The sequence below is a fragment of the Falco rusticolus genome, chromosome 5 (genome assembly GCF_015220075.1).
Source record: "Falco rusticolus isolate bFalRus1 chromosome 5, bFalRus1.pri, whole genome shotgun sequence".
Taxonomy (NCBI): Eukaryota; Metazoa; Chordata; class Aves; order Falconiformes; family Falconidae; genus Falco; species Falco rusticolus.
Window position 1 is genome coordinate 34344523 of NC_051191.1, and position 22040 is coordinate 34366562.

Below are 22040 nucleotides of genomic sequence, written 5' to 3' on the forward strand. Positions count from 1 at the left end.
ATCCAGCCACAGAGCACCCACTGATGGGCTACTGGGCCTTATCCAGGAATGTTTTTTATGTTTGCTAGATTGCAGGCAATTGGACAACGGAGCAACTGGAGTCTCTAAGCAAAGTCAGAAATTCACCCAGCTGCCTGCGATATAGTTCTTCCAGATCTGCTGGACACACTCATAAAATGCTAATCCTAAACCCTGGCCCCTATCCCTCTGTACAATCTGATTTGTGCCAGAAACTCCAGAAACGCTGGTTGTATTAATGGGATTGGGCAAGACAGGGACCCAAGTGCAGGCTAACAGTTCGTCATGCTGTTAGCAGGCTCCCTGGCATGGTTCTGGCTCATACAGCATCTACATTAGTTCACCAAACAGTAACCGGGGCAGATCAGACACTTCCCAATACGTTTTATGGACAAGGAGAAGGCAGCAAGAGGCAGCAGCTGGGCCGCTGGCACTGCCTAAGCCCCTTCCAGCTGCAGCCCTCCAGTGCAGCTCACACCTCCTTTCCCTCAGGTCCTCTGAGCCAGCGTGAAATGCCAACCTCAGGACTGCCGTGATTAAAGGGCAAGTTATATAAAGTTACACAGGGTGAAAGAGGGGATGCTTTCCTAATAAAGTGATTATTTTTCCATATGGCTTATAGAAACTGTTGTAGTGATGGTAATGAAGATCCCAATTTGACTACACAGTCAAATGTGTGCAGATTGTGGTATTTGCTAGGACATTTTCACTCTTGAGGACTGTACGTCTCTTGTCATACGTCTCTGCTGTAATTTGCACGCTTGCTGGGCTGCAGTATTTAGGTTGTGCACGTGGGCTGTCGGTGGGCTGCTGTACTGTTTTCTCAGCTTCTCCAGCACGCTTTCTAATGCCCCACCTGCCTTCAGATTCTGGAATCAGGAACTGTAATACTTCAACAGGTTCAGGACATCCCTGTCCCATCTCTACCCTTCCGAATACTCTGGGTTTAAAACTTACCTTTTTAGATAGCTGAAGCAAAAAGAAACGTGCTTTTGGTAGAATAATAAATGCATAAATAAAGTATGAAAAAAGTAAGTCTCAATACACTTGATTTCCTTGATTTCCTGACCATTCTTCCGCACAGACATGAGAGTCCTCTGTACAGGATTCCCTAGCCCCATTTTCACCAGATCTGCTTGGCTGGGGTCTGTTTTCTGTGCCTTTGGTTTTCCTGCCGTGATTTTCCTTAGCATGGCTGATGAGATCCTTTTCTCTTGTAATGCTGGGGCCCTTTGATCAGTTTTATTAGTTGATCTCTTCATTGATTATTTCCTTTCTGCGGTTGCAAGTGTTTTGCTATGACTGGCAACTATCCTGCTGATCAAAGATGCTGTGTTTTAGGTGGAAAACCACTGAAGCCTTAAGGGCTCCCATTGCGAGCCTTGTGCCCATCTCCATCACCACCAACACTGGAGAGCCTGGGACCGTTCCTCCCGCCAGGGGTCCCAAAAAATGGGAGCTTCCTCAAATTGTCCTTCTAAGTCTTCCAGAAGAGGGATGACTTACTGGACCAGAAACTGAAAAGGGAAATAAATGTTCTACAGCGGCAGTGAGGCACATTTGGGCACATGGTGGCACTAGGTGCCTGGTGAAACAGGACCAACTTTCCCCAGCTGGCCCTAGCTGCCCCTCGGATCCGCATCTCTGATGGAAAAGGCAAAAAGCCTGAGCAACGAACGGCAAGACAAAGTAAGAAACCTAGGTTTCCAATAGGATGTCTGGGAATACTCTTTTAGCAAGTGTCTTCCTCCGTCTGTCATCTGTCATATGGATTCTGCTTCTGGTCATATTACACCCACAAATCCCTTGGGGCAAGCTTTTCCTGTAATGCTTTCTCATGCTTCCCTTGCAAACAAACCCAGGGCACATTCCTGCTAGCTTATTAAAAGATCTATGACATAGTTATCAAAAATCGTGCTCACATTAAAAAAAATTATTAGTTTTTTAAAAGGTGATGGCTTAATTTTTAGTCTGGGTCCTTCAGAATCTTTTAATGGCTGGTTAACATCACGTTGGCAGCCTAAACTTCTGAGCCATAAAATGTGAAACTTTTAAATTTTTTCCTTATGACAGAGGTATTTCATTTGGGGTAGAAAATCTGAACTACACAAAAGGAGAAATTTGCCAGGGAGCTCTAAGGGGGAAAGAGAGCTGAACAATCTTTTTCTAATTATCCTAATAGAGTGCCATTATCAGAAATGCTCTGTGCTCCATTGGGAAAGAAAGTTATGCTAATAGGAAACAAAGACATTTGATCCTTTGTAGATCAAAGCACTTTTATGATGCTGCTGTCATTATGAAAGGCTCTTGGTGTAAGAATGGCACTTAGTGGACAATGGTTCTATTGTTTGTCATTTATTTACCTTCTGAAAAAGAAATAAATCAGACCTAGCATATCATTTATGAGGTCTCAGAGCTGGTGAGAAATGCTTCGCTCTACCATGAAGCCACAGTTTTTAGGACTATGCTGTAGTTCTCTGCCTACACACGTAAGAAGTTCAGCTGTGCAAAAAAGGAATATTTGGCATGGAAATGAAAGCTTGCTGAAGTCCACTGAAGTATAGAAGGTCCTTGCAAAGCCTCTGAATTCCACACTGGAAACACCTGTGAGCTTTCTTACCCATTTTTCCCCTTCTCTTTATGCTTACTTGCATTCAGAGTTTAGCTCTGAGAGCTTTCAAGCAGCCTTTTTCCTTTTGTATTTATGCAGCACTTAGAGCAGTGGGATGCTGGTCCACGACCAAAGCTCTAAGGTGCTCTCCTAACACAGATAATAATAAACGTAGAGAGAGATCAATACAGAGAACAGTTCACCTGTGGCTCATAAAATGGATTTCTTACTGTTCTAAAACCCTCTGAGGAGGAAAAAGTGCTTAAAGACCTGGAAATGCCTATGTATACCTATACCAGCAGTGTTGTGTAAAGGAGTGTCGAGAATATGGGGAGAGAGAACGTATTTCAAGGGAAAGCCTATCAGTTCTTGTAGGTAGAAAAGCAGTGTACAGGGACAGAACTAAATAATGAATACTGGTAATTTATTTTGACTTAGTTTCCGCTCTGTACAAGCTAGCATCACTCATTCGTGTGTAACTGGAGTGATTAGAAGAAAAAGAGTATTTGAATTTTGAATAGCTTATCAGTTCACTGAATTTAACCCTTGATGAACCCAATAAACCACAATGATTTGTTTTGTTTGTTTTCTGCTGACCCTTGTATAAAGGTGGGTTTTTTAATGGTTTCTTTTTTTTTCATGGAAAAGTTCTGTTTCTGCGTGAGAATCTTTATCCTCTTTTTTGACTGATCCTCTGCAAATAGTCTCAGACTGTGGGTGCACATACATGTCTTTATCTAAGACTGGAGATCTTTCTCCCCCCTTCTGCAATACCAGTGAAGGGTGTTGCACAGCCCTCCGCTGCCATTTCAGTTTGCCTTTGCTGCTGTTTGGAATGAGACACTTAGTGACAATGAGATTTTTAAAATGTTCTTTCTCCAGTTTCTTCACAGGTTGTCTTTTCTTGTGCCTCTTCCAAATTCCACCTGTCAGCCTCTATAGAACCTCTCTGCTGTCTTGAAGATGGGCAAATTGCTAAGTGCTCTGCTTGCGGTACTTTTAAGCCTGGAGCAAGGAGGGCTCAGGCCTTTCAGTCGTGAAACTTCTTGTTCAGGAAGCTGGGGGGCTGCAGCCAGATGCCTATATAATAATAATAATAATAATAATAATAATAATAATAATAATAATAACAACGCTGTGTATCACGTCACTCAAGTCTGCCAATTTTCAGGTAGATAAGCCGTGGACTTCTGCATCATACCTGAGATCTGCTCCCATATTCACACATGGCCCTTTTGGGAGCCGATCAGTTTAATGTAGACCTCATTGCTTCCCTCCTCAACAGGACGCACCATTGCTTTTTTGGCATAGGCATCATTGCTCAAAGTTTCCTCCAGGTATTCCCTTCATATCACATCAGCACGGCCTGGCAGCTATAGTTCCCTTGATGTATTTGTCGGAAAACGCTCCGGTGAAAGCAAGAGAAGGGCCTGGTCATCGCACATGGCTAAGGAAGTTTTGGTGTCAGGTCTCTGTTCCTTCATAAGATCTTCAAGACTGCTGTTATTTCCAGATCAGCTCAGCGAGAACTGAGACATCCGACTCCCTCTGCTTTTGAAGTGCTTGGCTTCACAAGGTAGGCATCGGAGGGCTCTCTTTCCTAGTTACTCCTTCAGTAACAGAGGAATAACTCCTCACAAAGGGTAGGAATGATGTATTAGTTTGCAGTTACCCTATTATGTGATGTAGTCCCTAGACTGGTAACCTGTCTCCCTTTCAAAGTAATCATTTTTGCATACTGGGGTTATTTCCCAAATAACCAGCCAGTTAGATCAGTTTATCTCCATTGTGCTCCATCACCCACACCCCCACCCCCACACCCCACCGCAGACTGGTACTTTGCTCTCCTCATGCAGTTTGCAGATTATTTCAAGATGGGGGTGTTTAACCCATGCAGGGGACTCCATGTTCCTGCAGGATTTGACCCTGTGCTGTGCATCCACGTGGATCCCTTCCGGCTTCGCTTCATTCTCCTATTAAGATGGTTTTCTTAACTGTAATGATCTGTGCTAGAAGAGTGAGAAAATTTAAGACATTATGACTGATCTTCTTTATATCTTATTTTTCAAAACCTGGGTGGCAGAGAGATGTAGTTGAATAGTTGTCATGCTGTGCACAGGGGAAATTAAAATTCTTAAAATGAATGCAATGAGAAAGGTCTTCATGTCCTCAGAGTACATGGCTCCCTGAAATGGTTTTAGACTGGCTTTGCAGGTAGCAATGCAAACTTGCCCACAAAAGCAGGTGAAAAATTTTCAGCCGACTGCCCTGTGACTGCAGTTGTTGTATATTACTGTAACGTATGACTGGGTAACTCCTGTCACTGCCTCTGCATCAGCCTATTCTGTACTGATGATGGTACCATTTCCAAGTGTGCAGGACACCAAGACCTACAGCCTATACCATCAATAGGTCTAGTAATTCATATCGTTATTCCGCAGTTTGGGAAGAAAGTTTCTTGAAACTAGGAGCTGATATAGACTCCCCTTCACCGGGATAAATGCAAGCAAGAGTGCATGTCCCCAAAACTGCAAAGCTTTCTGGAATCTAAACCGATATGTGAGAAGCACATCTTGGCTATTACTTAGCCAGCAGCACGAGAGGAGTGGGACAGAGGAGGTAGAGGTGGCAGTGGGGAAGTAGCAGCGTCACCCAGAGCAGCAGCTTTTGTATGAACAGGAGGGCAACGGTGTCGGGTGAATCTGTGGCTGAACAGAGAAATTGTCCAGTTGCCTTCAAGGCGACAGCATTTTGAAGTGAGCCACAAAGGAACGGGATAGTGCCAAAAAGGTATACTTCCTGAGTATGTCCCCTCCGCACCGGGCTTACACAGTCAGCGTATTCCATCATATCAGGACATTTAAAAATATAAACAGGAGTTTCTGCACAGACACGTGGGGATTCCTGTTCTCCAACAGGAAACGCTGATTGACTTTAATTGTTGCTGGAGTTAAGACTATACTGTAAATGAAGTTCCTAAATCCTGCCCATGGTGCAGAGAACTAGCTCCTGGCCTTAAGAAATTCATACTGAAGTTGCATGACATTAAATGGACTCTCATGAATGTAGTCCTATTTTTGCCTTTTAAAATATTAAGTTAGCAAATTGGGTCAGAATGAAAAGTGCTAGATTAAAGACTGTTCCTGCAAGTTGTGAAATGACATGCTTTCTTGCAGGGTAGGTCTTGTGAACTTTGGCCTGCTATTTGTCTTGTATTTTGGCATAGGACCTAGTGTGATGGATTTTAGATCTTCAAGTGTGAACATAAGTGATGACTGTTCTGGCAACTGGAGCATCTTAAGCCTCTCTGTATTCCACAGACTGGAGATAGGTGTGGGCTGGTGTTAAATTTGCTTGCAAAATGGAGACAAGTCCAGTGGAAAATTTGATGTTTATTGTTTTCTTCAAGCTTCCTACGATTTTCAAGCAGCTGTAGGTGAAACTTGAGGTAAGTATATAAACCCTGTTTTTAAAGAAATGTCTGTCTTAGTGCTACAAATAAGCTTTCCACCTTGCTGATCGATCACACTGAATTTAACAGGTATTAAATAGCCACGTCATCACCAAACAAAAGAGCAAACGTAGAACTATGGCTACCTTTTTTCTTAGAAGGCCAGGAGAGCTCCTTCTTGAAGGAAAAGGTCAGTTCATGAACTGGAAATGCTGATAATAAATGCGGTGACATCTGTAGATGGTCCTGAGAAGCTGTTGTTATGCATGGAACCAAATTAATAACTGCAGACACCTGTCAAAACGTAAGTGATTACATACCAAGAATGACACTAGACGATAAAGGAGATGTTTGAAACTTCCTTGAAGTATTTGTTTTGAGATTTTAAGGCCAGTTGGAGAAGACTCTTAGTATATGCATGCATAATACTTAGTGGAAGTCTTGAAATTCACAATGGGCAGTTTTTTCCCTTGTTAATGAAGCATATTTTTTGCTTGACAAGTGGAAAATGTTGCCACCTGTAAAAAGATTAAATAGGGATTTTGAGTGGACTCTTTGTGACTTGAGTTTTTTAGAAATCCTGGCTGTGGGCCAGCTCTCAAGAGGAATATTCTTAATGTTTGTTTTTTCCTGTGACTGAGATCGGATCCTTAGATAATTTTGACAATGCCACAACAAATTGTTTTATGGGGGGAAAATACTCATATTTCCTATGTCTCCAGAGTCACTGGAGCACAAGTCTGTGATTCTCATTATGTGAACAAGATGTTCTTAATGTTGGCGCTGCCTTTTCTTTCCATTACGCTTGCAAGTGTTGGGTAAAACACATGGATTTCCTTCTACTTTATTAGCATGGGTAAATTTGAAATTTTCTTTAAAATTTCTGGAACTCTGTTCAAGCAAAGACAGATAAAGAGTTGAATCAATTTCCTAGGCTCAGTTTAGATAAGGTACAATAATAGCCACATTATTTTTTTACAATAACAATGTGGCGGAAGGAGAGATTTGTCCCCTGGTTGGCAGTTTACGTAAAGAGAACACAAGGCACTTATTTTGTTTGGTGGAGGTGCTGGTCTATACTTTGCTGGTGGAAGCAGTGCAGCTCTGCTGGAGTTTGAGAGCTATGTTCTCCTGCAGTACCTGAGCATCTGCAAAACTACCGTGCCTCGTGGATCTGGAAAGGTTTTTTTAACACTGTTGCTGCTGCTGTGATCCTAGTTCAGGTCTTCTGTTACTAGCTTTCCCATACTCGTGTTCTTACTCTTCTGTCTCCACTTTCTTGTCTTCCAATGCTTTCCTGAAGAAAGAACATTAGTTTTGCTACAAACATTTTTCATTACTTGAGCTTTTCATAAGTGGTTGAGTAATGAGGTTTTCAGCAAGACCTTGACTTCCATACTGCAACCTAAACTGATGACAGAGAAATGGCGGACGATGAGATTATTAGACCAGTGTTTCATACAACAGCCATAAGAAATAAGTGGTGCTCAAGACTGTAAAGCTGGAATTCCTATTACAGAGCACATGGATAGGAGATAGTTTGATACTTTGTGCTGTGGCAGCAGCTTTCTTGCTGTCCAGTATATGTAGGCCACTTAGGCAGAAAGCAAACGCGGAGCAGCAGCAACAGCAAGGAAGTGGTTGGTCTCAATTCATGATCAAGTATGACCACCAGGTTACCCAGGGATGTTCTCTGCCGTTCTGGGAATGAGGTCTGAAGCCACAGGCCCAGCTGATACAGCATTTCATGTGCAACATCATTCTCTGTGCTTCTCTGCTAGTGTCTGCTAAGGCTTGGCCTTTATCCCCATCCACCTTTCTTACAGGTGACCCCATCTTCTTTATGGCTTTCACTTGTACCTCTGACTAGCTCTTTTTCCCTGCCCATTCACATATCTCCAACTTCCCTGAGAACAAGTTCCCAGATACAACTCAGTAATGTACCTAGCGTACCAGAGCAGTGAGCTGGTGGCTCGCTCCGTCTGCTCCACCTAAATAACCCATCACATGAGCCTGCAGTAAACTCTCCTACAGGTGTTATTGCAGATAACAATATATATCTGTGGCACGAGTGCTTTAAGGAAGAAGTCACCTGTACTTACGTGCGATAGTACATTGCCCAGAACATCCAAGTTGTGACCACAAGCACTACTGCTCACTATTTGGTACATAAATTAATAAAAATCTTTCTTCCACGTACCAAGTCCCTTCCGCAGTGAGGCTTTCTCCAACAGCCCATTCATTCTTCATAGTTAATTCTTTTCCCCTTCCGTGTTCAAGCCACAGTATTCCCCTTCTCAGATAACACAATTTCATTCTTCTCCTTTATGGCCCCCAGCTCTAATACTGCTTATGCTGTTTGGTACAAGTAAGGGCATGTGAAAGCATCTTTACTGCCTGTTTTTTTTACCATTTAAATCTTCTCAGCCATCACACTGCTTCCATCCTTTTCTATCCATTTTGAGCTCTTCATCCTTCACAAAACTTCACCACCCTTCTCAATATCCCATAAAACTGCCTATTGTATCCTCTCTTGAAGCCTTCTCTCCTCCCTGGCTTATGAACTCCCCTGTGCTGTCTTTGTCATGCTTCTGGTTTTTTACTCCTAAAGATAATTAATGCCTTTCTCATCCCCATTCACTGCTGGTTCTGTCCCACCTCAGTAAGGCTATTCTGAAACTCGCCCAATAAAATTACTTCTCTGCGGGCCCTTCTGGCTGAAGTAACCCCATCCTCTCTAACCTCCTCATCTACGCTGAGAACCTACACACTCCCTGCTAAGATCAATTTACATCTAGGATCATTTTACTTACTTTTTCAAAATCTTTCTAATTTGTTACTTACCATATGGAACGAATTCCTGACCAAACAATTGCTTTCTCAAGAGTTTTTACGTCATTGGTGTTTTACCTCTTTCCCTCAAATACTTCACAGAGATGACTTACAGTCTCTGACAAACAAAGCACATGTAACTGCCCTGTGCTGCTGTCCCTCCTAACGGAATGCATCCATTGTCTTGCCTTTCCTCGATGCCTAGATGATGACATGACTGTGCTTAGCTGCTGCTTGTCTTTAGTTCAACTGAGCCGTAACTGCCAGCGCAGCCTGAGCAACCTGACTCTTGCCAAGTCCTATGTTTTAGGGCCCCCCTTTCACTGGCCCTTAGCATCTGCATCCTATGGATTTCATACATGATGTGCTACTGCCTCTCTCCATGTATCAGATGAACTTTTCCAGCTGCTTGGTAATCCCCCGTCCTGCTTCACCTGCCACATAAGGGATAGGGGAGAAAATAGGGAAGCATGTGGGAGAATTTGCTGCCTCACCAGAAGCAGCAGCCTAGTGCAGCAGAACCTCATCCCTTACGTGGTTCAGTGCGGTCTGAGACCTGCTGTTCATGCATGCGTGCTCGTCGTCTGGCCTGGTGCATGCCCGTATCACACAGTCGGAGGTGCCAGTCTCGCAGGTGGCAATGGTGAGCGGCCGTCACTGAGATATGGACAGCGTGCACAGGGAGCAGTATCTGTTGATAAGGGTCTGTGAGCAAAGTTTTGGTGAAAAACTTAGTCTGTCTTGAAATTAAACACTATGCTTTCTTTTTTTTTTTTTTCTCCCAGGACACCTAACGGAGCATGCAACCTGTAATTTATACTTCACCGAGAATTCTGGAAAACTAGGGAAGTTAGTGTAAGTATTACAATAACTTTGGAAGGAGTAATTGAGGACGCACGCCATTTTGTGAGGTGTTAGGTCCTGATTAAATGCTCTTTACTGTGTAGTCACATTTTATTACAACTTACGTATGTTTTGAACACTGATAGAAAAGAAAGCATGTCACCTATTTACAATCACTATACATTTACATTATATTATTTACAGATAATGAATTTAGTAATATATATGAGCAGAAAATATAGTAAATATCAATATGAAACTGTACAGGGCTTAATCTCATGTCCTTTACTGTGGTTGCATTTCACTGTAATAATAAATACAGTTCTATATTTACACATTTTACTTTAAAAATCTATTAAATGATTTTAACAATTTCAAGTTTACAATATCCGATCAAAATATTTCAAACATGCTTACAAAAATAAGACACAAAGCCTTTAGGACTTTCTGCAAGCTAAAACAGTTCTGATAAAAGAGGCTTTCTTTAACTAGTCTTTAGAATTATAACATTCTTTTGCTTCTCAAATCACTTTACAAACTTCTTAAATATAGCGAGCTGAAAGGAATTTCACTGACATAAGCAGTGCAGCACAGATGGACCCCAGTTAAATTAAAGCTAAGTAAACATGGTAATAGCTATTGTGCAATGGTTGACTGATCGTCTGTTTAATCCAAAGTGGTTTCAGGCATTGTTCTACAGCTGTACGCTGCACTGCTTAAAAAGCCACAGGAGATAAAGGATTAAGATAAGCACTCAGCTGACTTTATCATACATAACTTCGGCACCGGTTCATTTTCTTTTCCTGAAGGATGAACACGTCAGCCAAAGTCAACTGATGCCATCTGTAACTGCAAATCTAAAAATACGCCAGTGTGAATGGACAAGAAAATCAAGGCGTATCTATCGTTGGCAACAAATTCTTCATTGTGAAAATCCATCCTGAGTCCCAGGAAGTTTTATATACAGTAACAGATGAACAACAGAGATCATCTGTAACTGATTACCTTAATTACTGGGCTAGCCTAATCTTGGTAATGTTAAAAAATTAGTCTCATTCACCTGGAGGTTGAATGGCCATTAACTGAGCAGTGAGGACTAGGCTATTAAATGTTACTCCTCGGGGAGCTATTTTTAACAACAAAAAAAAGGAAACTTGTGCACTTTCATGTCTTAAATGATCAGCTTACTTGAGCAGAAGGTGCCAGGCCTGAGAAAAGGATACTGGAATATCCCCTGATGGCTTGGTTGAGGTCAAAGACTGATATTCCAGGGAAGTGAAGGTGGCTGTGTTGTCTGAGATATTTTGACTTGACAAAGACCTGAAATCTCTTCTCTCTAACTGGGATGCTTCTGATGTGTAAACATACCTGCATTGATTCAGCAAAGTATTAACAGATTTAAAGCCAGACAGGAACTCTGCGCTAATCTAATCTAAACCAAAGCCATTAGAAGGCCCTGAATTCCAATAGCTGCTCCAATACAATTTTTGGCAATATATCCAGCTTGAATTTAGAGATTTTTGATGACAGAGTTCCACTAGCTGATGACCGTCACTGCCAACAATTCACACCTTTATTTCTATGCTGCATATCCCTAATGTCTAATTCCGATCTATTTTACCAGATTCTTCTTTTGAATGAGTAGTCCTCTGCTCTCAAACTTCTGTTTCTCAAAGTAGCTGCTTGTAAACTGTGATCAAATCACTTCTTTCTTAAGCTGTTTTAAGTTTATGATATTCATATCCTTTTCAATTTCACAATCTTCTTTACAGCATGTGAATGCAAGAACTGTTTGAAATATCCCAGTAGTGCTTGCATCAGTGCTAAGAACACAGATCATACAGTCTCTTCACTCCTTGATATTGCCTTGGCTAAGGATATTGGCTGTCCTTGGCCAAAAGGACACAGTGGCCTCTAAATCTTCAACTGGCTAGTGACCATGAACTAGAAGGTTTCTAGAATCACTGTTTCGCAGGACAGAGATCATGCCATGAACAGGACGACATTTTTTTGTTCCTAGACAAATTACCTTAAGTGAATGTTTCTATGTGAGTGCCTTTAGTGTCCTTTAATTGCCCTAAGCATGCCAGTCTTTTTTTTATTGATGACTTTCTGTATAGTATTTTCCACCCACAAATTCTATAAGTCATCTGATAATTTTATCAGCAGTAATTCTGGGAGTAATTCTACTGGCATAGTAGCAATTCAGGACTAAACTGTGCAGAACCTCACTGGAAAAATATCCACATGACAATAGCTTGCCATTTACAATTACATTTCAAGCACTTAACAGGATCTTAATTAACTTCTTTCACATCATGTTAATTCTGTAGGTTTAGCTGACAATTAAAAATGCTTTATCAAGTCAGACGGCTTCTAAAAACCAAACCAAATGTCAGTTAAACTATTAAATCAGTTTTATCAAACATGGAACTTCATCAAAATCTATTCTGCAGAAACCTTTAGGACTTGAACAGGACTACTCTTCCATTTAGACACCTTGCTGAATGCAGGCCATACAGAGATGCTTATAAAAACAACCATGGCACTGAAAACCTATTATTAAAACCAAATTACAATAAACAGGAATAAACCCACCAGTCCCTGAAAACAAACTGTATCAGGTGATGCTTTGAAAAAAAGTCTTACCAATTTAATATGCTATTTTTGCTCTTCACCAACTGATGCCCTTTCTGAGTAGTTCTACTTTAAAAGAGAGCAGCTGATACAACTGGACAAAATGCAGAAGCTTTCAGTTTCTTCATCCCAGCATTTCCAAAGTAGGCTGAGAAGGCTCATGTATTGGATTTTCAGCCTGCTGCAAGTTTTGTCATTGTCTGTTTTCTGACGTGTGTAACAATAATTCAGAGGCACTCTCTAGCTTATATGCACACATCAATACTTGCTTTCAGGATTAAAAACTTTGTAAACAGGTATTTTCTTTACTGCCACTGAAACTAGCGACATGGAACAAACGCAACTGATGAAAGATTGCAGCTTTCTGTCATTTGGTACGACGATGGCATTAGTGAATTGCTGGTAGGCATATCATATGATATGCTGGCACTTGTGAAGGTTACCAATGCTTGTGTTGAGTCACAAGATTGTTTTTCTATGTCTTCTGAATTCACAGAGATCAGGCTAGCATGTTTTGATCTCCTCCATAACAAAGTTTGCTTTCGCAGACTTCCCAAGTCCTCCTTAAAGTGTGGATTGAAAAGTATATAAAGGAGTGGGTTTAGACATGCAGGCAGTGGGACAATCACTAGCAGTATTGACTTAATCACTTCTGGGCTGATAAAAGTGAGGTTTAGTAAGGAGGAAAAAGATAAGAAGGCCACAGGGCAATAAAGAATGCAGTTAGTGAAAAGTAGCAAGGCTATATGTTTGACCATAGAGCAATCCCAAATGCTGTCTAGTTCTCCCTTTTCTAAACTACAGTAGAGCTTTGTGTAAGCAATAGTCATTACCAGAAAACAAAGGGAGTTCAGCAATACCAGCGCTACCATGTAGCCCATAGCAGTGGGCTCTCCAAACGGTAGTGGCAAACAAAGTGGAGAAACCCCATACTCACTTCTAGTGAGGAGTGGTATCGCTGCAATGATTAGTGCCAACATAAAGCAAAAGAAAATGGAAAATTTTACACTAGCAATGGAGGATTTTGTTTCAAACTTTGTAGCGTGCTTCACAGAGAATGCACGTTCAAGTGCAGCTAAGGTAAGAAGGAAAATGGAAGCCTCTGAAGCAAAAATGGAGAGAAGGCCAGTTATTTGGCAACCAATTCCACTTTCCCACCGTGCTCCGTACTGAGCAAAGCTCCCAAAGGTTGATGCATCCACGCTAGCCAGCACTCCGCTGGCCAGACCCATCAAGGCATTTACAATAGCTATTAAACCAATCAAAAGTTTTATGGAGGACATACACAATGGAGATCTGAAAACTGTAGCAGACACCAGTGCATTGCAAATGAAGGTCAAACCCACTATGGTCCACACTCCAATTCTGATCAGCCAGCTACCAAACAGATGGTCACATGGTTTGAAGGGACCTGAAATGACAAAATAGAAAGGGCAAGGGAAACCCATGTAAACTGAAAAGTAATTTTGTGCTTTCTAAGACGTTAAATTTCATGTGTCTTGCAGGTTCTCAGCACAGCCAAGCAGTGAATTTCAGTCCAAAAGGGGAGCTGGAAATTTGCTTTTCCTTTGGAGTAATCTGAGACGTTGACAACATGCTGCTAAATGCATGCTTTATGTTGCATTACTGGTGCACATGAGTCTTTGCTCCTCAACTCGAACAGTCTATGGGTTTCTTTTTGTGCCTAGCAGTACAAGTGCAATGTGAACTTTCTGTAGTTTCCAGAAATTCTGAGATGTTTGTTGGTGTGTAAAAAAAAAAAAGCTGAAAAAAACCACCTCTCACTAAACTAGGACAAGCTGCTAATGAGTCCTGGTGAAGTGTGACGTAATGGATACAGACAGATGCACTCTGGCCGCCTTTTAACACGTCATTACACAGTCCAAGAAAATTGAGGCTGCCTTTGCATTAGGAAGTGCTGCCTTTTTGGAGGGTCTTCTGGTGACTTGTGGCTAAAGTCAGGTCATTATGATAGAAGCCTGCTGTGTATTCTCATAGAATTGAGGTGCATATATTGTGCCATTGAAGCTGAATGCTCTGCAGTCTGAGAAACATTATTTATCTTGGTATGAGCCAGCTATACTCCTTCAAAGCAAGTCCGTCACAGTGGTCTGTGCTTCTCCATGAAGACACAAAGTCCTCAGCTGAGATGCACTCCATATGACTGCAGCTGTTGCCATCAAGTAGGCTTCTATTGTGTCAGTTTGCATGTTTTTCTAAGATACCATTAGAAAGATCAGCATGGAAGCTAAATTTTCTCTTGGGTCTGGTGATAACCTGCCTTGGAGACAGCAATGTTTTTGTGAACTCGGTAGTTATATTTAGGCCATAGGAGAATATGTGATGGTCAAATAATTCTAAATTCTTTGGCTTCCTGCCTTTTCTATTCCTCTTTACATAACTTTAAAAATTTTGTTATTATTTGCTGTTACAAACAAGGATCTTGGCTTGGAATGAATGCTGACTTACGAGTTGTCACTTGGGGTTTTTTGTTCATGTTTCACAATGAAAGACTGGCTAGAGAAAATGTTTGCTGAATCAAGCAAGTAAAACTTAAGACCATGGCTGTTAAAGCTAGAAGTGACCTTTCAAAGACATGTTTCTTTCCTTGCCTTAAAGGAAAGTTTCAGTGGAATTGGTGACTTGTAGCTTTGCAATTCAATCAATGCATTTTTTTTTCCTTTCTGCCACACTGTGAAGCCAGGGATGCACCATTCCGTAAGAAAAATGACAGTGCTGGGGGTCCTTTGTGATGGACTGTGTACGCCAGTACAGTAGTGCTTGGTATTTCCTAGACACTGAACTAAACTGTGTGTTGTTCAGGAATCTCAGTTATAGAATAACTCAGTGAAGTTCACATGAATTACTTCAGGTTTGCAAAAGACTGAGCAGATTCTGCTCCCCTTTATCATCTGTGTCTTGGTAGAACAGTCTTTGCTCTCTCATTCCCTTAAGGGGATCAGTTCCTGTGAAAAGGGGCCCAGAGTGAGGATCTGCTTCAGGACTGGGTAAAACTTTTGTTATGTTCCTATATGGATTTAGTAGCTGCATAGTGTTCTGGACTGCAATGCAAAATGTTATGTTACTGTGCCAAGTATTTGTATTAATCTCATCAATTTATTGCAAAACATCATGTTACAATCCTAGTATCAGATTCAGAGTTTGCGCTGCATTTAGAGTATCTGGTAATACTGTGCTTGGACTCCTATCTGTCTGGCAGTTTCATACCTGGAGAAGGTGAGCATTGCACTGAATGATGAGCTTTCAAATCTTCTTCAAAGTCAAGAAAAAAATCTTCAAAGTCACGCTCATCTGTGGGAGAGAAAATACCCAGATTTGATTTTGTAATTTTCAGGAAAACTTCTTTTAGTACAAATTGCAAAAATATCTGTGATATTTAAGGCCTGGTCTTGTCCCTTTGCCTGCCAAACTGCGAGCAGAAGCAGATGCATGCCTACCTGGTTTTGAAATACTGTACTCAGGATTATTTAAAAGGTTACATCACTTCTCTGAAAATAATCACTTACAGATACGGTCTCTATTACCTAATTTGCAGTGTGACAACTGCCTAGGAAGGAGTTCAAAATATGAATTCTGCTGTTGCACCAGGCTACTAAGAATTAACCCAAGTTTTTCTGTGTTCCTCACGTCAACACCTTACCACATATTCTTGGCTCTATTTTTGCTGGGGCTAGCCCTGAACTGAGACTTAGTTCGCAGGAGCAGAGATGGCACAGAAAGCAGCAGGATGGTATAACATGTATAAGTGTACCTACGTAACAGGTCAATTAACAGACCTTGTGCTGAAGGGGAAGAAAAATATAGTAGTCATCTGCCCTGGAGAGCAGATGCCCTCTCTGGTACCCAGGAAGTGCTGGGAAGAAAAATATCAACAGCTATGCCAAAGTAGCCATGTAAGCTCCACGACTCATCCTGAAGCATGTGGGCAGCAGGAGAGCCAAGGGTGCATTGCTGTTTCCAAGACTGCCGAGAAACTAGATCTTTGCTGGCCTGCTCTTGGATGGGGTTACATACCAGCACCACTTCCCGGTCTCTCACATAAAGGGAAGATTTCACTTCCCACATTATTATAGTTATTATTTAGATGGAGAGATGAACAAGTGAGATTTCTGAAGAAAAGGCAGACTTGAAAAAATGAGTTTGCTAAGTATAAGAATGCTTGAATAACATATTATCAGGCAAGAGAGAGGGAAAGGCTGCCTCTGTGACTGTAAAAGAGTATTGGAGTTGTTTAACATCACGGGCTGCTCACAGCCTTCAGGTATATTTAAAAGCCAATGATGACAATTACCGTGAATTTGTAACAACCCAGCATCCTTTCTGTGAAAATCGTCAATGCTGCTATTCTCATCTTTGTTCCATTGGCTGGAAATTTTGTAGTGGCTCTCACAAACTCCAAAGGCACAGCACTGATAAGCGTAAGGCATTTCCATGACCCTGTAGAAGAAAAAAAGGAAGCGTGCCATGATACTAGTTTAGCACCAGAGTTACTGGATTGTACTACTCCTCCACTGCTAGCACAAAGGAACTTGGTGAAATAACCACGACTGAAATACCTAGGGGTAAAAATCAGTCATCGTAATACAAAATGAGGACTCAGAAATAAAATTCCGCATCACAAATGCAGGTGATTTCTAGGCTAATTTTAGTAAAGGCACAATGAAGTTTTCTTATGCATTTTCATGGGAGATATGAAGGTAGGAGACATGTGCCTTGCTGATGAGCGAATGTTACTCTTAGAGCTGTATTTCTGTTATATGATTTTGAATGATTTTACAGTGTAACTCAACAGTTTCTCTATGTTACTTTCTTAATGTTTTCTCTTAAAAAAGCAGATCCAAAGATCACAACTGCATCCACCTTCCTAACAGGCAATACCAAAACATAACTTCCCAAATGGAATTTCTGCAGTTTTGGGAGGATGAGATCTTTTGGAATTCAAACTTTATCCACATCTTTCCACATCCAACTGTTCTCACAGTAAGACGGCAAAAAAGAGATTGTCTCTCGTGCATGGATCAAGAAAGCAGTGTTCTAAACCACAAGGTGAATGAATCGGGCACTGTGTGTGAAAACAGGTATCACTGAGGAAAATATTTTACTTTATTAATTGTCTTAGAAATGAGCATGGTCATTGCAGGACACTGGATGCTCATTCCTAACTCTTTTAAGATCATTGTTATTCCTAACACATAGCTGAGTATAGGTCAGTGAGTTTCAATGATTTTGAGGGTTTCTGTTGTCAGAAAATTGCTCATTTCTAGTATATTCTGAACTTAATTCCTTTGGAGATGTGCAAATGCTGGGGTAGCAAAGAACTACATATATCCAAGTTCTGTAGAGTACTGCTTCTATTCCTTAAAAAATATTTTATGCTTTGGAAGCAGAGATACTTAATTTGCAGAGTTCACCAATAGTACACAGTAAAACCTAACAACTCACCTTAATTCCAAAAGCCCAATAAATGAAAAAATTCAAAGATAAAGAAATGGTTAGAAGTTATTCTGACTTAAAAGGAATAAACCAGAACTAGGTCCTCCTATCACATTACTTTCAACAGGTTAATCACATAAATTAACATAATGAGCATTGCAAGCAACGTCTAACCCCCTGAAAAATCCTCCAAGAAATCAGTCTGAATCGAGCCCAGTGCCAACAGGACTTAAAACTTGCGTGCCAGTCAAAAGCTTGGTACAAAGGGAAACAAACAGAACCCCAAGCTCTAAAGTGATTTTTAAATTAGTGCATTCTGGGGTATTTAGATTCTATATACTTACAATATTGTTGCTAATTCCCAACAGAAATACAAAAGGTACAGATACTGTACCCAATACAAAAAGCTACGTAAGGTATTTTTAAGGTACTCAGTCCAATAAAAGTTCAAGATAAACCAAGATCTAACTATCAAGCAACCTCATGCCAGCAGATTTAAATATTTAATTTCTAACTAATTTCTGTGTATGCCATCTTTGAAAATAAGGAATTGTCTTGATTAAACATTTTGAACTTATTTCCCAGAAGCGATTTTAAATATATTATTATCATTAAACCCACAGGCTACTAGACTAACAATCTCAATCCCCAACTAGAAATGCCCCTTTTCTGAAAAAAAATCCCCATAAACACCAAAAAATTATGAGAAGATACACTGACAGTTCTGGAAGGTGATCACTGCCACTTGTGGCTTCAGACCTTTTGGAAGACATTCACACAGCTGGGGCTTTTTTAGGCTCAGGGGACTAACGGAGATGTATTCCCTGGTTATTCCAGCAGCCCTCTGTGCTTAATAATGACAGATGTCCAGACGCCGCTGCACTCCGACCAGCCTGCTGGTCTGTCATACGCTGGAAGTGAGGACCTCTCACATTGTACTGGTCCACTACTTCAAGGAAATAGCCAACCCCTAAAACCCCACTTTTAAATTATCTTTAAAGAGGAAGACTCCCATTTCTTAACCTCTCTCTAGATCTTTCTAGCACCCTTTCTTAAACTGAACACTTTGAGTTTCTTTCCCTTGAGTTACTAAGTAATACATACAGGTCTCAAACTGGTGAATGCTTCTGAATCTGTGTGCGAAGTGTAACTGCACAGAATGACTGGGACCCAGAACACAGAGGACAAAACATTCTTTGCAATGCAGAAAAAATACTATCAGCGTTTCTTGGTGACAGAGGAATTTCTTTCTTGCAAAAGATACATTTAACAGCAACAACAACAAAAAACCACAAAAAACCCCCAAGCACAACTGTCAGCTATATAGTGCTGGAAGCAGTCCTTTTTACGAATGATGCTTATTTGATGTGGGTGATTAGATTTGGACTTTGTCAAATTAAACTCTTTTAGAAACACTGGCTGAATTTATTTTTATATTCTGCTTATCTTACTGATGATATCTGTAGCCTTGAGAATTTTCTTCCTGCAGCAAGTAATGCCTCTTTTTTTTCTGTTTTTAGATTAAGCAGCAGAGATCACAAGCTCATTTTCCACCTCACAAAGGTGTGGGGCTGATGGTGAATGGGAAGGGACAGTTATGAAGAAAATACGAGCAAATCACGGAGTTCTTTACAGCGCTGAATCAAAGCATCAGATAAAGAAGGAAGGAGTGGCTGGCAGCCTGACTTTACTGCCCCAAAGCTTGCCATAGCAGGCTCAGCTCAGCTCTGTAGAGCATTCTCATGCCATTGCTGAAGGTGGGGCAGAGGATGCTCGGCTCTTTGATGTGTCTATGTATTGAACAGCAATGACCCCTTTAGATGAGCAGGAAGCTTTTACACAGGAATTTGTTTAATGTTGTAACCCAGTCCAGTTCCAACAGTTACAAAGGGTGAAATTTCCTTTTGTTTTAGATCTCTGTTCAAGTTTGGGGCTTCATGCGTTGCCTGTGCGGTGATCCTGTGTAAAGTCCTGGCCTCATTTTGATTTACGGTCAAAGCCCTATAGACTCCAGGTCAGAATTTTACCCCATTCTCTCCTGACTGGCTATAACTGGTTCTTACAGATGTTAATCAACTCTAGATAAATTAATCATGCTTTTTACACCTTTTTTTAAGACTTAAGCTACTGTCTGACACATCCTTGCTAACTACTTACCCAGACTAACTACACTGTAGTTGCATTTCAGCAATGTACATAATTTTACTGGTGGAAACGTCATATAAAGTGTAATTTTGAAAAGAGAATTAAAAAATCTAATCTTACGTAATTCAGTTGAATAGTGGCTTATTCTAGGACTACTGCAGCACCTCTCATGCCTTTGGCCATGGTATATACATCACTATATATTTACTATGTTGAAGTAATCTATTTTCTTGTGTTCACATTCTTTTAAAGAACCTTCAGGTATTTTAGAATTGTCACCTGCCTCAAAATGTGGGCAGTCAGTAAGAGAAGAAAAATTATGGCAGAAGCTCAGTCTTAGCCATTCATGATTTCTTATGGTACTTGCTTCTGAGAGCAATCTGAAGGTCTCTAGTGTAAGAGAGGTGTGAGGCCTCTAGAACTTTGAATGTTCATGTTATAAAGTACATACACTGTGATGAAGTCACTGCCCAATCTGTTCTGTGACAAACTAAAAATACATGGTTTAAGACTTTTAAGGCATTGTTTTGTAACCTTGGAACCACTTTTTGCAGCTCTTGTCTCAGTTTATATCAACCTGCCATCATAGAAGTGTTCTAGTGTGGATCTCTCCAGTACTGTACACAGAGGTTTAATCAACACTGCACTTCTGCTGATGACTCCCTTACTGATAACTCCAAACACTCCACCCCTTTTCATTAGTGGTAACATCTTCTTGAGTTGTCTCCTGGCTAAGACTCATGGGACTTTTCCAGTGCAAAGAGCAAATCTAGTAAAGACATAAAGATGGAACCTCCACCCTTGGAGATATTCAAAAGCTGTCTGGACACAGTCCCGGGCAACTGCTCCAGATGAACCTGCTTTACCAGGGGTGGCTGGACAAGATGAGCTCCAGAGGTCCCTTCCAACCCCAACCAGTCTATGATTCTGAAATTACGTGCACAGTTTAATTGTTTTGAATTCTACGATTTCAAACCTTTTACAGTAAAACATACACAAAAAACATGTTGCACTTGGCATCCTCTAATTAAAATATAAAAATCAAGGCAGAGTTAGGGGACACTCCCAAGTACCCTGAAGTCAGAGGCAAAACTGTCTTTACTGTGATTTCTCTATAGTCATCTAGTGACTGGCAGAGCTGCAAATGATCTCTAGAGAACATTTCCTTCCTTTATCACAGAGCATCCAGCAGAAAATTACCAGCATCAAAATGTTTTAGTAATAATGGCAAAGTATTATCTGAATCTTAATCAAAAGATTACAGAAAAAACATGTTCAAACAAAAGAGGTCAAATGTTTTGGAACTTCAGGAGTATATTCTTCCCTTGGTATTTGCTGTGTTCCATTAAAAATAATGGAAGTTCTGTAAGCACAATCCAGTAGAAGAAGGACATATCACTAAGCTTCTAGCAATATTGTTTTAACAGCTTTTGAAACATATCACTAGGAAGCAGATGTGGCTCGTATTAAGAAAGTACTGGAGTTAATATGTCAAAACTCTTCATAGTTCCTTCAGGTAAAAGTAAGCATAATAAAAAAGTTATCATTTTTGTCATATTTGCTTCAGTTTTAATAGCACACATCAAAGACTGACAATACGAAGTAACATGCGTTACACACTGACACACCTTCCATTGCACATGAACACAAATGTGACTTATTAGTTTTAATGATATACTCACTTGAGTTCTGGAAAATTTTCAGATGATATCAAACTTTGTAGGGCATGATTTCCTGTTAATTTTAAATGAGTTAAACCATGTAGCCCCGTCACAGGAAAAGAGGACAAAAGGTTGGATGACACATCCCTGCATAACAGCAAATAAAAATCAGCTTACAGGTTTTAATTTTTTTTCCTTCAGCACTAGAAGCGTCATGTTGGAAAAACAGGTTAGACTTTTCTAACTCAATCAAAAATGACTGCATTGAACAGAGGCCCCAGTCAGCAGAGTAAAGCTGCAGCACCACTCAGGAGTCTGCACCTATGTGCCTAGCAGAAAGCTAACAGTAATATCGAGCGGTTAGCTAAGTCTGTTGTCAGATTTGGAC

At 40.7% G+C, this 22040-nt stretch overlaps 1 protein-coding gene and 1 long non-coding RNA gene across 6 annotated transcripts in view; one reads left to right on the forward strand and one right to left on the reverse strand.

The window, feature by feature from the left end:
• The first annotated feature begins 3780 nt into the window (after nt 1–3780).
• On the forward strand, nt 3781–21663 carry LOC119148820. Of its 3 annotated transcripts, XR_005104498.1 has the most exons (6): nt 3781–4205; nt 5950–6077; nt 6171–6270; nt 9698–9767; nt 17249–17459; nt 19367–21663. It is a non-coding gene; the product is annotated as an uncharacterized LOC119148820 (long non-coding RNA). The 3 variants fall into 3 exon arrangements; XR_005104497.1 differs by lacking the exon at nt 19367–21663 and having other exon boundaries at nt 6171–6384; nt 17249–19360; XR_005104496.1 differs by lacking the exon at nt 19367–21663 and having other exon boundaries at nt 17249–19360.
• Nucleotides 9815–22040, reverse strand: part of LGR5 (leucine rich repeat containing G protein-coupled receptor 5) — a 93185-nt gene continuing 80959 nt past the window's right edge. For all 3 annotated transcript variants that reach the window (XM_037389393.1, XM_037389392.1, XM_037389391.1), the window contains 4 exons: nt 21674–21799; nt 16705–16850; nt 15621–15704; nt 9815–13803 (listed from right to left, as the gene is read on the reverse strand). In XM_037389393.1, the coding sequence (XP_037245290.1) occupies nt 12713–13803; nt 15621–15704; nt 16705–16850; nt 21674–21799 (1447 nt within the window). In that variant the 3' untranslated portion in view covers nt 9815–12712. The remainder of the gene's footprint in view (nt 13804–15620; nt 15705–16704; nt 16851–21673; nt 21800–22040) is intronic.